The sequence below is a fragment of the Lissotriton helveticus genome, chromosome 5_1, assembly GCF_964261635.1.
Source record: "Lissotriton helveticus chromosome 5_1, aLisHel1.1, whole genome shotgun sequence".
Lineage (NCBI taxonomy): Eukaryota > Metazoa > Chordata > Amphibia > Caudata > Salamandridae > Lissotriton > Lissotriton helveticus.
The window spans coordinates 140,799,866-140,816,730 of NC_136065.1; the positions used below are offsets into that span (position 1 = coordinate 140,799,866).

General features: G+C 45.2%; 1 protein-coding gene across 3 annotated transcripts in view; it reads left to right on the forward strand.

Moving 5' to 3' along the window:
* The window catches only part of LOC144754271 (G-protein-signaling modulator 1-like), a 764,693-nt gene that overhangs the window by 316,012 nt on the left and 431,816 nt on the right, over positions 1-16,865 (forward strand). For all 3 annotated transcript variants that reach the window (XM_078641901.1, XM_078641898.1, XM_078641900.1), the window contains exon 6: positions 9,817-9,932. In XM_078641901.1, the coding sequence (XP_078498027.1) occupies positions 9,817-9,932 (116 nt within the window). The remainder of the gene's footprint in view (positions 1-9,816; positions 9,933-16,865) is intronic.

Below are 16,865 nucleotides of genomic sequence, written 5' to 3' on the forward strand. Positions count from 1 at the left end.
TCGCTCAGCGCCACCCCAGCACCACTCAGCACCACCACAGCACCACTCAGCACCACCACAGCATCACTCAGCGCCACCCTAGCAACACTCAGCACCACCACAGCATAACTCAGCACCACCACAGCATCACTCAGCGCCACCCCAGCACCACTCAGCACCGCCACAACACCACTCAGCACCACTACAGCATCACTCAGCACCACCACAGCACCACCACAGCATAACTCAGCACCACCACATTATCACTCAGCACCACCACATTATCACTCAGCACCACCACAGCATCACTCAGCACCACAACTGCATCACTCAGCACCACCGCAGCATCACTCAGCACCACCACAGCATCACTCAGCACCACAACAGCATCACTCCGCACCACCACAGCACCACTCAGCACCACTCAGCACCACTCAGCACCACCACAGCATCACTCAGCACCACCACAGCATCACTCAGCACCACCACAGCATCACTCAGCACCACCACTGCATCACTCAGCGCCACCACAGCACCACTCAGCACCCCCACAACATCACTCAGCGCCACCCCAGCATCACTCAGCCCCACCCCAGCATCACTCAGCACCACCACAGCATCACTCAGCGCCACCCCAGCATCACTCAGCATCACCACAGCACCATCACAGCATCACTCTGCACCACCCAGCACCACCACAGCATCACTCAGCGCCACCACAGCATAACTCAGCACCACCCCAGCATCACTCAGCATCACCACATTATCACTCAGCACCACCACAGCACCACCCAGCACCACCACAGCATCACTCAGCGCCACCACAGCATAACTCAGCACCACCCCAGCATCACTCAGCATCACCACATTATCACTCAGCGCCACCACAGCATCACTCAGCGCCACCACAGCACCACTCAGCACCCCCACAACATCACTCAGCGCCACCCCCGCATCACTCAGCGCCACCCCCGCATCACTCAGCGCCACCCCAGCATCACTCAGCGCCACCCCAGCATCACTCAGCGCCCCACAGCATCACTCAGCACCACCACAGCATCACTCAGGGCCATCATAGCATCATTATGCGCCACCACAGCATCACTCAGGGCCCTCACAGCATCACTCTGTGCAACCATTCAACAACAACTGGTTCTAATATGTTCTCTGAATGTTTCAAGCTTTATTACAAATGTCACAAAAAGATGTTAATATTTCACTTCTGTTCTTGGATTATCGTCACAATAAAATACACTGAACATAATCTTCACACAAGTTATTTACAAAAGTTTAAGCTATTGCCATTATAAATTACAATCACTTTTATTTAAGTATTAATTATGTAAAAAAATTACAAGCCAATGTTATTTGTAATATCAATACATCTAAGTCACGTAAATACAAAACATGTTGCATTACAAAGGCTATCGGTGTCACATTTGCGAAAGTTATAACGATTGGCATTGTAAATGACAAAGCTATTAATTTAGCTATTTTCAAAACCAACACATAAATAAAAAAAATTGTCATTTACAAGACCAATAGCTCAAACTTTCCTAATGCGAGACCTATTGCATTGCAAATGCTTGTTTGTTTTGTTTTTGTTTTTAGTGTTTTTGGACTTGAGTTGAGGTATAGTAGGCCCGTTTATAGTGTTGATTTCCATTATATTACCACAAACATTGCCTGCAGCAAGCACAAATGCCTGTTGTCACCCATAACTTCCAAAACAGCGATGTGGTATTGATAGAGCGCGCGAGGCCACCCGACCAATAATTTACGCCGTTTCCGGCTTCAGGGCCCATATACTTTCAAATCACCATATACATTGACCAGGTGACTTCACGAGCTCTACCAATTTGTGTGTGTTCCCTACTATTGTTTCTCAGTGCACCCGACTTACCATCCACCGATGCGGGTACCTAATGACCACAATGAATCAGGGAGCTAGCTGTAAAAGGAAAGGCAGCAAAATACAAACCCAACCAATAACATTCAAAATACTGTTGAAAATGACCACGGACAACTGGAAGTTTTAAAATGTTTATCTAAAGTTCATTGTTTTCATGCATCAGGTGTACAAGAATAAGACATTCAATGACTAGTAAAATGTAAATGATATAACTATAGAGAAATAAAGACAAGGTAATCATTGAAAATTGCTATGGAATATAAATGAAGAATACTACACAATCTCAAAAATCTTCAAGCATGGACAGACTATGCATGGGTAACTATAGGAAGGCCTATAAAGAGTAACACGCTAAACTTAAAGTGAATGGACCTTTGAACAGTCTAGGTAAGGAGGTTCTAGACCATATCAGAAAATGACAAACTGCAATGCAAAATATAATTTCTAACAGGTGAGATGACATGGGAATACGTTTGCGAGATAATTGCAAATGACTTTCAATGGTTTGCGGAAAGCATGGAAAATAACATATGCCAAAGTATCACTTTATTTAAGCAAAAGGTAGAAATATAGAAAGGTGCAAGTTTAAAGAACTTAGAACAGTATTTACCTAGACTGGTGTGGAAACCAAACCCTGGCCACGGGTCAGTTTAAGGACAGGAAACCCTCAAGGAAGGATACCCCTCAAAGGACAGCAGGTGCAGAATGGACACCCCGGACAGGACAGGATACCCTCGGATTGGGAGTCAGGACAGGACCTCAGGACAGGACAGCAAACCCTCAGGACAGGACCGCTCAGGACAGGACCGGAACCCACAGCTCGGAAGCAACGCCTGCGCTCCACCCGCTCTGCAGCTATCGATCAAGACCCCGATTGGGTCAGCGAACTCCCAGCAAGAGTGCTTCGCCAGCACTTTAAGTTCAGTAGAACCTTAGTCTATGGTCAATTTCGGACAGAGTGCTCCGCAGCTCTCTGTATCTTCAGTCACCTATTGAGTGCGATGGGTCAATGACAGGTCAGCTAAACCAGACAAGTCGGACCATTCCCTAGGTGAACCCAGGGTAGATATACTGTTTTGGGGCAGTGTACCACCCCCCAATGTTGCAAAGTGTCAAAATCCTTCAATTCGGATTGGTCCTAAGGTAGGATTTGGGTAACACACCAATCATAACACAACATTTCAAGCCTGTATTTGCATACTTGGGTACCGCCTAGAGAGATTGGGGTTCTCATGAGAAATTGCAGAGAAATACAATAGGAATATTACAATGTTTCTGAATAAGGACATGTGACTCCGTTCAGCCGAGTTTCAGGTCGGTTCTCAGGAGCATCTTGCCCATCACTGCCAACTGGCTGTGTTCCATCAGTCAAGGTCCACTGTGCCGCAGAAAGTTGCGCAGGCGCAGAAGGGACCTCCAATATGGCTCTCCTCTCTCTCAGACCCCCATTCCCCGCGGTACATGAAAAGTAAGCGAAAACAAATTAATACATAATAATGTCATCATGAAAACACATCACAGGGTTTGTACTTCTAACTTATCATCAAGAAATATACTTATGCAATCTATATGTTAGCTACATAGAAACGATGACAGTGGCAGTGGCACGAGCAGTACCACATGATGGGCACAGCTATGTATTACGCCTGCGCATAAATTTCCCTCCACTTCTGCAGACGCGTCAGGACACGTGAGTGTGGCTGACGCATGCGCAGTAACTAAATACAAGCGGCGGCCATTTTAGGTGACTCGAGTAAATTATTTTAGTAAAACACATGTGCAAGCTTCACGATCCTTATCCAAACTAAATATAAATGTTAGTAAAACATACACTTGTTACCGTATTACACATAAACGAGGTTCATGATTACAGCAAGTCCGCAAAATATGCGAAGCTTTGCTTCATCAGTATGTCTTCACTAGTTCAACACTGCCTCAATCTGCACATTTGTCATATACAATGCCAAGAGCTTAAACTCTCACAAATGCGAGACCTATTGCATTGCAAATGCTTGTCCTCTATTGGTCATTAATCTGGCACATTTTGCTACCTCCCAACACAGGTTGTTTGACGGAACCACGCATGTGATTACCACGCATGCTTTTTCCACACAGTCTTAACCATGCAAGTATTAACCACGCATATGCCTTTACGATGAAATATGCATTAAGGCATGTATTGCAAAGACATTTGCGTAGTTAAGACTTTTCATGTAAGTGCAACCCCGCCCCGTCCCCCAACCCTGAGACCTAAACCTACCCCCCTCCCTCCTGAAAACCAAACCCCCTCCTCCTTCGCGCCCTAAAAACGACCCCACTCTTCCCTAAGCCCTAAAAAGTATCCCAATCCCTCCCCCCACCCTGAGCCTTAAATCGACCCCTAAATCCCCACCCTGAGATTTAAAACGACCCCCACGCCCTATAAACTTCCCTGCCCCTTAAGCCCTAAAAACTAACCTGCCCCCAGCCCTAAAAACTTCCACGACCCCCACAGCCCTGAAAACAACACAGACCGCCCCATCCCTGAAAACCACCCAACCCTTAAAAACTACACCCCACCCTCAAAACCCGGCCCCAGCCCCACTTACCTCACAGCGTCCTGCCTCCTCTGCCGATCCTTCCTGCTTCCGCCCATTCCAGGCAGCCGCTAGACCGCGCCCTGCCTTAACAACGCATATGCGTGGTTACGGCTCATGAGTAGTTAAGGCAAACGTGGTGGCGCTTGCGATGTTGGAACACACGTTGTTCTGACCGTCCCCCCCCCCCCCCCCCCAACACAGCATGGAGCAATGGGTCACCTCACTTCAGCAATTGTCTCTTTTCTCGTGTGATTGCTGGCATTGTTTCTGATCACAAGTGCACATCTGCCTAAAAAGTAGTGCTCTTGGGTGCAACGGATGGTGACCTATACTTTCTTCTGCCAATGCTTATTTTCTTTCTGTTTTTTACCCTTTTTTATTTTTTAGTCATCTTTATGTGTTTAACGTATCTCTTTATGTTATAATAATTAAAACAGTAGTACATGTTTTGCTCTAATATGAATAATATTTCCCTTTGATGTGTATTAAAACCAAAAAGGCCTCCATACCTGTTCTAAATATACCTGCCTGCTATGAGACAACTATCCTGTTATACTAAAATGCAAATTTTTAAGCTATGTGTAAACCCTAAATTGGAAGCATGTTGGTACCACGTTTAGGAGGCTGAATGATTTTTTTCTTTATTATTCTTTTTAAATAACAATTGCTCCCGCGCATTTGATTGAGCTTCCGCACCACATCCCCAAGTAAATAAGCACAAGAGCGAGGCAATACACTGAACAACCTTGGGATTTCTCCTACTTTCCCTGCCCCCTGCCTTCCCCCCACCACATAACAGCAAAGATATTTTACCTCTGTGCTCCTGTGAACCTTCAATTAGATGACCAGAAAAACAACAAGTGAAAACTTCTCTCAGGGCGGAAAGGGATAGAAGCACATTTTTAGCTTTTTAGGTTTCGACCTGGCGAAAAGCTGCGCCGTGCAGCTTTTCGGCGCAGGTCGAAATCTTTTGAGTTACACTGTGTGCTTTAGTTCAGCCTCTCTCTTCCATTGGCTAGCTCCATAAATGGAGGCTAGCCATTGGAAGAGAGAACTGTCCGTCATTTCCCGAGGCGATTGGTGGGCGTTCCCGACGATTCTTTCCCTCTCTGCAACGTCATGAAGACGTGGGCACTGTGGGCGTGGACTTTTTTTTTTTTTACACCGGTTTGTGTTCATTGTTGTCTTGTTCCCTGTCCCGCTGGCTGTTTTCTGCCCGCCCCCCTCCCGCTGTCCGTGTGCCCGCCCGCCCCCCCTCCCGCTGGCTGTTTTCTGCCCGCCCCCCCTCCCGCTGTCCGTGTGCCTGCCTGCCCCCCCTCCCGCTGTCCGTGTAGCCGCCCGCCCCCCCTCCCGCTGTCCGTGTGCCCGCCCGCCCACCTCCCGCTGTCCGATGTGCCCGTAAGGTGCTTGTTCTTCCACGTGAGCACTGTTGGTGATGTTTATGTGAGGTGTAGAATGTGTGTCAGAAAGACACTACGAGATCACATGATGACAGACGTGGTGCAAGAGAAGTCGCAGATTACAATCGGAATGAACAGCAAACAGCCTCGGTATGCACACAATATCTGCTGTTTTGATCGTCAGGTTGGCGCTGCCATCATGAATCTAGAGGCAAGGCCGTGTCTTTCCTCACCCCGGGGCATATTGTATGTAGCCAGAAGGGGAGAACATCACCAATGCGACCAGGGAAACTCCGGTTCTCACGGGAGTTACCGAAAGAAGTACAGTCGTTGCGAAAGCACCCCACGTACTGAGGGATTCCCGGCGCACCGTGCAGGCCTGGAATGCAGTCAGTCCAGCTTTCCGACATGAGAGAGGCGGTCCGTCGTGTCTTAAGAAATGAGTGTTGGGGTGTGGAGGGAGTTGGAGGTTTGTTTCCTGTGTTGCCACTCAGCAATGGCAGCGATTCCACAGTTGCGGGGTGGGGGTCCAAACGGGGACAAGGGCAAATGCGCGCTGGGACACCGACCCCTTTCTTCCTTGAAAGGTGAGAGGGTGCAGGAACGTCAGCATATAAATAGAGTATTACAGCGCCTAACTTCCGTATCCGACAGCTCACCTGTAGCCCGGGAGGGGAAATAACTTCAAAAGGCCTTTGTTGAAAGGAGTCGTAATTAAGGATGCAATTTTTAAAAAAGTTCCTTAAGGAGGGAGGGAGCAATCGATCCATGCTCTCGGGGAGAGCTAAACACAGGAAGAGGCATGACGCATGCATGGACAAAGGGGAGAAAGGTAGGAGAGCCATGAAGGAGCCAGCAAATGGGATGTCTATGGGCGGCTATTGGCTTTGTAAATGACAATGCCATTTATTTATGTTGTCAAAGCCAACACATAAATAAAAAGGTTGTCATTTACAATGCCAATAGCTCTAACTTTTCCAAAGGCGAAACCGTTGCATTGTAAATGCTTGTTAACTATTTATCTGAAGCAGCTCCTTGCTGAGAAATCATCAAGGCCTCTGTGCGTGTTTTCACTGCCACGCTGTGTGCAGGACTGGAGGAGAGGTTGACCAAAAGGGATCCTTCTAAGGGACCAGCTCCTAGCGGGAAACAGGCTTTACTACGCAACCGTTACAACGCATGCCATTACATCGCATGCCGTTGCAACAAAAAGGTGTGCAGCAGTGGGTAGAAGGTGTTGTTTTTAACTCCAACACCTTCTCTACTGTTTTTTTGTTGTTGTTGTAAATCTGTTTATTATTTTCCACCACAATCAACTTACATAATGATCAAATATATCAACACGTGCTCTTTCTGATCTCTCTTGGGCAGTAGTAATAACATAAAATATATGATAACATAAATGGCATATTAGGTTAAGATGAGTATTGTCCAACCATTGAATAACAACTGTGTAGTCTCAATATTCTCATGTCATCACAGGAGTACGCAACTGCAGTGTAAGTATGTATATGTTGCAGAGCCATATAGTAATAAATCAAACTATCCCACCCTCCCACACCCCACCCTCAATCCACCCGCTCCCACCGGCGTGTCATTTACTACAGCTCAACATATCGTGATAATATACTGGATCAGCACTAGTTAAACGGGGCTCCGTGCGGATGTCGGTGTTCAAGAACATAACTGTTGCAGGGGGGGGGTTACACTCACACGCTCCTATATCTGTCTATTAGCTCAACCATTTACGAGGCTCCATCTACTGTATGCCCGCTGGACTCCGAGCCGGAATCCGCATCTGTAGCCTTCAAGCCCATGAGCAGGCCTTCCCATGCCCGCGCTGCTTCCAGCGCCTTATCTTTGTGGGATCTCTGGGCCTGTTGCAGGCAAACTATGCTCTCGCTCCCTGCCCATGTAAGCAATGCAGCCTTCCATCTGGCAAAGCTGGGCCCTCCTCTAGCCTTCCAGTGGGTTGTGATTTCCCTTTTGGCAAGCAGCAACCCCAAATCCAGGAATTTACTAGTTACTTTTGTTTTTCTAGTGTGGGGGAACCAATGCAGTAGGCAGGTACCCCTGTCTGGAGCAATCTGCCGCTCCGTAATATTACAAAGTAACCCCACTACATCTTCCCAGTACGTACCCAAATGCGGACAATCCCATAGCATATGCAATAGGCCCGCATCCACTAGCGTACAGCGGGGGCACTGGGCTGTGTCTACGTGAAAATATTGAAGTATCTGCGCCGGGGTGAGATATGCCCTATGCAGTATGAAGAAATGAGCTAGTTGGAATCTGGCATTTCTAGTGCTCTTCCATGCCCTCTTAACTATTTGTGACCAGGCCGAGTCTGGAATTTCTTTATTAATATCCGTCAGTCATTGATCACGTATCTTCTGTAACGGCGGCAAGCCCTCCCCAAGCATGCGACGATATAAGCAGGTGACCGCTTTATAGGTGCCTGCAGCCATTACCACGTATTGTCATGCTAAGCTCACCGGTGGTTCCGATTGGCCCCTCCCCCAGTATTTTTGGATGGCAGCTACCATGGCTGTGTGAATTAAATAGTGCCCCGTGGGAGCCCACATCTCTCCTGCGGCACACTATACGGCAGTAAAGCGCCATCTTCGTATAGGTCTCCCACTACATGCATTCCAAGTGACTCGCACTCCGCAAGTGCCGACCAGTCCCCACCATGTGGGAGGGCGGTGCACATACCCAAGGGTATCTCCGGGGCATATGGGCGCTGGACCCTAGCTCTACAGTGGTATTGTTTCCAGCAAAGCTTAAGAGTACACACCTTCTCTACTGTTGCACACACTGGTGTTGGAATAGAAAATTCCAACTTCCAGCGCTCCCCAGACAGAAAGTCAGGGTAAAGGTTGGCGTTGCACCTGCATGTGATGTAATGGCATGCGTTGTAACGTCCCATATTCCTCCCCAGCTCACTAGGGATGAAGCCCAAGCCCACTTTATCCACACCCAACTCAGAGTCCCCAGACGAGTAGCTCAAGGAGACACATCTGAGAGGGTAGTGCCCTATGCAGCCCACCCCTGCTGAAACTACACCCATGGGTTGGACCAGACCTCCCCCAGAGAGATCACCCATCTGGAAGATCAGCAATGCAAGCCCTTTGCTGCACAGCGTCCATTTTAGGACATCCTCATCCATCACTTTTCAGACCTCACTCGTCATGAGTCACTTCTCATCCATCATTTGGCATCCATCATCCCTCATCTCTCATCCCTCCTCCATCATCTCGCCTCTTTTATTATCCCCAGTCCGTCATGATGGATGGTGTATGATGGACGAGGGGCGATGGACCAAGTGTAAAGTCCAATCTTGTTTACTGCTGAGATGAGCAGGTAACATTTTGTCCAAATGTAACTATCTCTAATAAATTTTGTATATAGGGTTCAGGAGCTCTCACCAGGATCTTTCCGTTCCAGTCAATTATTGGTTTAATATTAAAACGAAGAGATTTCCCACTTTTTGTAATCTATCTGCACCAGTTCCAATATCAATGAGAAATTTGATTCAGCCAAGCGTGGTGCACCCCTGCTTATCCAAACCTGTAAATACTTGATGCCTTAATTGGCACAACCCAATTTCCATCTCAAAACATTACCTTCTTGATAAGATAATGTAACTGGACGGGCCACAGATTTTCCCCTAGTTATCTGTATGGCCCGGAAGACCTTTAAACTCACATAGTGGTATAGGTAGCACTTCTTTCGAGGAGCTCACAAGAATAGAAGCTCATCTGCATATAGAAGTCCTCTAACCTCTTCACCACCACAAAAGTCTATGCCTTAGATGTGAAATGATTAATCCTGTTGGTAGATTTGTAAAGTCAATATATATTTCATGCCTCACCTCCACCAGACACTGTATTCTGAAACATGTAATGGTTCTCCTAAAGTGACTCTTCGTGAATCTCTTTTCTAGCGACTCTCCATCGCGAAAGAGTTTGGGGACAAAGCGGCAGAGAGGCGGGCCTACAGCAACTTGGGCAATGCCTACATATTCCTGGGAAAGTTTGACATGTCCGCCGAGTACTACAAGTGAGTCACTTGCATGCCCGTCATGATATGTGATGTATGAAGATCCACACAAATCTTAATGCTGTTCTACCCTTTAAAGATGATATAACTTTTAAGATGGTGGAGAGGAATTTGGGAATAAAATATAAACATGCAAATTATTGTCTTCTTGCGTACAGGGTGATCTGAAAGATTTGATTCAGAAGAGCTAGAAGCGAGTTTACTCGCCTGCATATTGAGGGACAGAGAGGAGTATTCGTATTGAGAGACAGAGAGAAGTATTCGTACATTGAAACAGAGGAGACGATTCACGAAGGCATTTTGGAGTAGGTAATGGAATACTCCTGTACAGTCTATTACTTACTCTTCCATGCCTTTGGGAATTTCACCCCATGACATCTAAAATGGATATAAAATGGAAATTTTCAGGTAATAGTCATTTGTAGTTAGTACAAACAGAAAGGACTGTGCTGACTTTGCACTTTTACTACTAAAGAGTTTGATGTTTTGCGGTCATTTCACAAAGGCATGGAAGAGTCCATAAAAGAGTACTCCTATAGTACTAATTCCCACACTCATAAATGGTTTTGTGAATGGTGTTTACCACCTTCACATTGAGGCGAATGTAGTGAGGTATATGTTTTGGTGCTTCTGTCAGTCACCAGGTCATTACTTACCACACCCTTTCTCAGGTTACATAAAGACACCACATTTCACCATACTTACCCAAGAAAGGAATAAAACACTGACAACATATAAGACCATTGCTGAGGAGCTCGCAAATAACAACAAGTCACAACACCTCCCAATCTAAGAGGATAAACAACGCATGCTCCTCCTGGCAATGTAATTTAGACATCCCTGATGGGAGGCACTTTCCCTTCCATATCAACAATTACCCATTAGAGGGGAATCACCCATCCCTCTGTAAGTACTTGGCAAAAAAAAGGGGTCTCAACCTTCCCTCACAAGGAATACCAACAAATGATATGCTCTAGGGTTTCTTTATTACATGATAATAGGATGACAAAAGAAAGAAATAACTAAACCTCACAGTAAACATTAGCAGCAATCATCAGCACATAGATATACATAGAGCCTGAAAATAAAAGCATAGTTCGATAAAGTTAGATATACATCGAACACCTCGCCATAATCTTAGGCGTCTTGTCATCTGAAGATGGGTAAGTCTCTCTTTCCCTCACTGGTTGGTTCCGGACTCTCTGTGGCACACACACGTCTGCACGTCTGCCCCGTGATGTATCACCAGACCGCCAAAACACCAGACCAGCATCTCAGCTCAGCATATCAGCATCTCTCAGCATCTCAGAAGCTCTCTGCCTCTCAGAAACTTTCTCTCTCTCTCAGAAACTCTCTGAAGCTGAGCATCTCTCGGACCCCCTTTCTCTAATATAGAACTCTATCCTCTATCGAAGCTTCTGGAAGAACCCGCCTACCTTTCTCACAAGATTCCTGTACCCTTCCACACCAGGCACCCAACAGCAGCTGGCCGAGCATTTTTTTATGGCGCCAATGCGAAGAAGGCACATTCCTCCTGATAAGAACTGGTCTGCTCTGGTTCACTGCCGGTGAATAACACATGTAATCTCAAATATCACCTCGCACCTACAGAGGCTCAGAAGATGGCTGCAGTTTAGAAAATGGAGTTGCTCAAGCATAGGCCTCTACTACTTGGAAAGCAGAATGCTATTATACCACGTCAAAGCCAATAGGCTAAAGTCATAATTCACCTAACTCAAATAACACTATGCACTTAATCCCTCAGTATCCCCTATGGAGCACATGTGTGCACCATCACCAACAACACTGCACCTTGACATCCCACACCTTCTATTCTTTGGCAAGATTATTCTATTGCAAGACCACCCTACATTAAGGCTGAAGGAACATAGCACACTAAAGTCAGTACACAATGGTGGTGATCGAGGGTCATCACAGATCATCAGACCACTAAAGTGGCTCATTCACTACAATATTGAAAGGAACCGGGCCTGGTGTTCAGCAGTTTCTTATAGAGGGGAACAGAGAGCAGTGGTCATCAGCTATATATTATTCATCACACAGAGAAAGTAAGAACTTTTTTGCAGAAAGAAGAGAATGTGGGGAATATTCTGTGGGGGCAAATGATGGTGAATACCCTTTGGTAAATGATAATGGGGTCATTAATAATTCTGGGTTGGGAGAGGCCTCAATCCTATATGACCTTCTCAAAGCCAACTTTGGGCAGTCTAATCGGATCAAAGTCCTGTCTTGGAATGAGGCTGGACTCAGTTGGAAGATGGCTGAAATATAATTGGGGCAGTTCAAAGATGGGCAGGATATAAGTCTCTTCCACGAGACTTGGCGTATAGCTCCTAAGTTCAGGAATGGGTTGACATCATATTGCTTAACCCCTTCGCCGCAGGGCTAATTTCCCCGCGGCGCTGGGGGCAGGGGGCGCATGCAGCGCCACAGTGCTTGTGACGAGCTCGGCTCGTCACGCTGCACAGTGGCGCTGTGCTCATGACGAGCTGAGCTCGTTCAGACCACACCCGTTTTCTTGGAACGCTCAGCTCAGCACAGCAGGGGAATTATCCCAGCGTGTGAGCGCCGCGCGAGTCATGACGAGCTCAGCTCGTCATGAGCACAGCGCCACCGTGCCTCATGATGAGCTGAGCTCGTCATGAGCAGTTAAGGTGTTAAATGCTGCTCAGTCAGGAAGGGTAAGACCTTCAGGCGTTTAGTGATTTGGGTTAATACTGCACTCCAGTGGAAAATTAGACCTATCCCCGTTGATTCTTTTTTGATATACTGGATGTTGGGTGGACCTCCCCTCTGGCATCTCTTTGAGTATATTTAATGTATATAACCGGGTGGCACTTGACTGTTGAGTCCAAGGTTATCAACATGCTCAAGAATACCCTATTAGAGATAACTGAGAAAGGTAATCTAATAGCAGCAGGAGATCTAAACACAACCATTGAACCATTGGTGGTGGCCCCTCTGACCTAACATCTGAACATGATATTAAGTGGAGACTTCCCCAGTTGGAGCTGCCTCCATTGAAAAGGACACCAAGGCCGGTGCAATGAACGGCATTGACATTAAGATCTAATCTAAGAGCAGCAAATGGGAGAACTCCCTCAGATAGTGAAGGTAGGCACACTTAGACTGGGCCACTGTAACCGAATTGATTACTTTTTAATTGATATGAAGTTATGTTTCTTTTTTTACATGAGATGATTGTAATAGATAGGGTTGATAATGATCACAATGCCCTGTGCTTGACTCTATTGTAAAACACTGCGGTAAGACCTCGGATTATAGGTAGTACATCTGCAGGGAATATTTCTCATACCAACAATGGTAAAGGCATCCGGTGGAAATGGGTAGCTAAGAACCCAGAGGTTCTGGGGGTATTTGTTTGTAAGGTTGAGGAAGAGGTAGAAAAATTGAAAGACCTTTCCCCGAGGAAAGAGTAATAAACCTTCAGGAAGACCATGAAGTACCGTTTTAATGATTAAAGATCTTTTAGCCCAAGAAAAAAAGGGGTGATTCTAAAAACTGAAATGAAGTACCTTGGTTCAACAAAGCATGTAGGACAGCGAAAGCAGGCTCAATAACTGCAGTGAAATCTGAGTGCAGGAGTGTTTTGATGATCTGTACGGGGAATTGGCCAAAGCTGTAAGTCTTGGAGAATACCATATGGGAAAACTTGCATTGAGCCATGAATATTAAAGACATCAGAACATTTTTGGAAAATAGCTGCAATGAGAGTCAGTTTTACCCAGAGGAACTGGAATATTTTGTCCAACCCAAGAATTGGGTGGTCCACTTAGTAACTTATATTTGGGTGTAGAGTAATCATGCTGGGATGTTAAATCCGTCTCTGGCTACCAAACCTAAAAATCAAAGTACTTTGGAATATGAGCTAAGCAAAACCATTGGTGACCATTAAGGCTAGCCTAACATTAAGAGCAGCAGGACCTGACAAGATCACCAGTGACTTTTACCTGGGCCATCCAGATGTGTGGGGCCTTTACACTAACCATCGATCAAATTCAGTCCTGAAGGGCATGGAGATACCATTATCTTGGCACATGGCAGAGATCATTCCTATATATGCCAAGGGCCAACATAATGACCCAAGTAATTATTGGGCAATTAGTTTGGTAGATGCATTGCAGAAGATTTTCTGCAAACTGGTGCTAGCACATCTCCAAGAATGTATGAAGGATTATGATGTGTTTGGGGATCTCCAGGCATGTTTTAGATGTGGCATAAGCACTATGGATCAGATCTTTTGTTTTAACTGTATCTATTGGATTACTGAAGCAATCAAAAGGGGCAGACGGTATGTGACTTTTGTTGAATTACTTGAAGTATTTGACTTGGTTCCTTGGGCAAAGATGTGGATGGTTTTGGACAGGATGGATATTCTCCCTAATCTGTTGGCCATTCTTGTGTGCCTAAATGCAGAAAACTATGTACGACTTAGGTGGGGGGGACTAGGGCCAGCTACCTTACCCAATAATGATCAAGAGCGGAGTTAGACAAGGTTGTGTCCTGGACCCTGCTTTGTTTCTCTGTATATAAGTGGGGTTGTGGAATGGCTGGACAAGGATGGGTGTGATTCTCCAAAAATGGTGCCTGCCCTCCTTTTGCTGATAACACTCTACTGCTCCCCCCCAAAAAACAGGATTTACAGGAGCTTCTGGCAAATGTTAACACATTTTGTACAGATAAATAACTCTAATAGCAAATTTATGATTTTCAACACTGCAAAGTGAAAGAAATGCAAATGTAATTTGAACATTGGAGAGGATTCAATTGAATTGAATTCAAATTTGGCTTAGCTGGTGTTAAGACTAACCGCAAATTTAGACTGGGCTCTACAAGTGCAAAAATCACAATTATACAGCATATTGTGAACACATCCAAGAGTAATAATAAGACTATGCCTAATATAGTTTGCCCGGCCCTGGAGATTTACAATATAAGGGCTTTGGGAGCATCGCTGTATGGCTTGGAAATATGCGGGTATGCGGACACCAGCATATTGACAGTGGTGGAAAATAAATGTATTAGATCTCTTTTGGCACTCCCATTGAGTACTACATTGACTCCTGTATGCCTGGATATGAAAATTAAGAAACCGTACAGAAAGTTGAGAGCACACCTTTGATTTATTGGCACCATTTATGGACCTCAACTGCTTTAAGAGTATATCGTGAGAGTCTAAGTTATCTCGTGTCCCCTGCTTATATTCAGAAAATACTGTGGTTGAGCTTTGTTAAAGCGCTAGTGGGAAAAATTGGTCCTGGGGAGATTTTGGGTTTCCCCAGAGGAATTGAGTTCACTCTCGAAGGGGGCTTTAAAAGCATTTTACTGGGAATATGTGTCTGTTCAAATTGTTCTTAGTTGCACATGATCACTGGCAGTGGAGTTTGATTTTAAACCTTTTCTTTGATATGGGAGTATGGTTGACAAAATGACTCCTCCACTTGCCTGTAAATTGTATATGCTATTTAGATACAAATGCCTTCCTACGAGAGCCTTTTGTAGTAAGTGAGTTGATGTAATACCTATGGGAGATGATTGTCGCCCCTGTCAAGGTGTCCCAGAGGCAATAATACATATATTATTCTTTTGTCCGGCTTATGGATACCAAAGAGCGAAGTGGATAACGTCTTTGTGTAGGGAATTGGGTACAAGCCGGCATATTGAGGCTTACAGGTTTCTCAGCAATGACACTTATAGAACTGTGGTATGTTATATCTCGAGATCCTTTTGTCGGCTCGGATCTGGCATAATAAATATATACACGATAGAGAGTGGCTAATGATATTTTCTTCATTTTAAAGGTGTTTCCAATGCTGCTACTTTGGCACATATATTAGGATCTAAATGGTCTGTTAGTTGCAGCCCTTATGAAAAATGTGCACTTAATTGCCAAGCTGACTACTGCTATTTTGCACATGCTCCTAGGGTTTAAAAGGATCGGCGGCCTGGGCCCATATGAGGAATTCATGTAGAATATTCACTTTATTGACAATTTTCAAATGTCTTACTGTAAAGCAGAGCAGGTGATCAGCACAACAGAATTGTTGGGGATGAATGGTAGTGCTCATAGAATAGGTAAAATGCAGAACATACATGTTTGAAGCTTAACTTTTGCTTCATGGGTCAAAACGGGGGGAAGGGACGCCTGTAGTCACACTCTGTTATGAGAGAGTAAAGTTACAATTTTGTAATTGTTACTTTGGTTTCTTGAGAAACCGTTCTTACTGAAGACGTCGACTGTGCCATACTTACTGCATCAAGGGTACACCCTTTCTTGCGGGGACAATGGCCTGCCCGTGGCTACGAGGATTAATGCGAGTGAGGCCGGCTCTGTAAAATACAGACACGTAGTCAGGCAGACGTCAGCGTCATCGTTGTTTGGGAAACGACTAAAACAATGACTTTCAAAATGGCAGCCTTATATTGGAACAACTTCCTCGTTTCGTTTAAAGAAAGAAGGAAGGCGGAAAACTCTATTTTTATACTTATAGGGTGCCGTTACTGGGGGCAAAAGATACAAAATACAAAATATACAAATGTTAGTATGTTATTTCTTGGTAACTACTTATGTTAGTACCAGTAGTATATTATAAAGATATGAGAGATCAGTGGGTCAGTTAGAAAAGAAAAGAAATTATGGAATATAAACTTCTCAGCAGGTCTAACATACTCCTTAGTCAATGGACATTTAGTAAAGTGACCCCAGGGGATATTTTCATTCAAACCTTAGCTGTGTGTTTTCCATCTAAACACCCATCCTTGTTCTTTTTCAAATAGTAGGGATTCTTGATTCATTTGTTCCAAGATAAACCAGTTGTAATCGTTCACTGTGTGTTTTAGTTCCATGTAGTGAACTGACATTTTTGTGGTAGCGCGCCCACACCTGAGGTT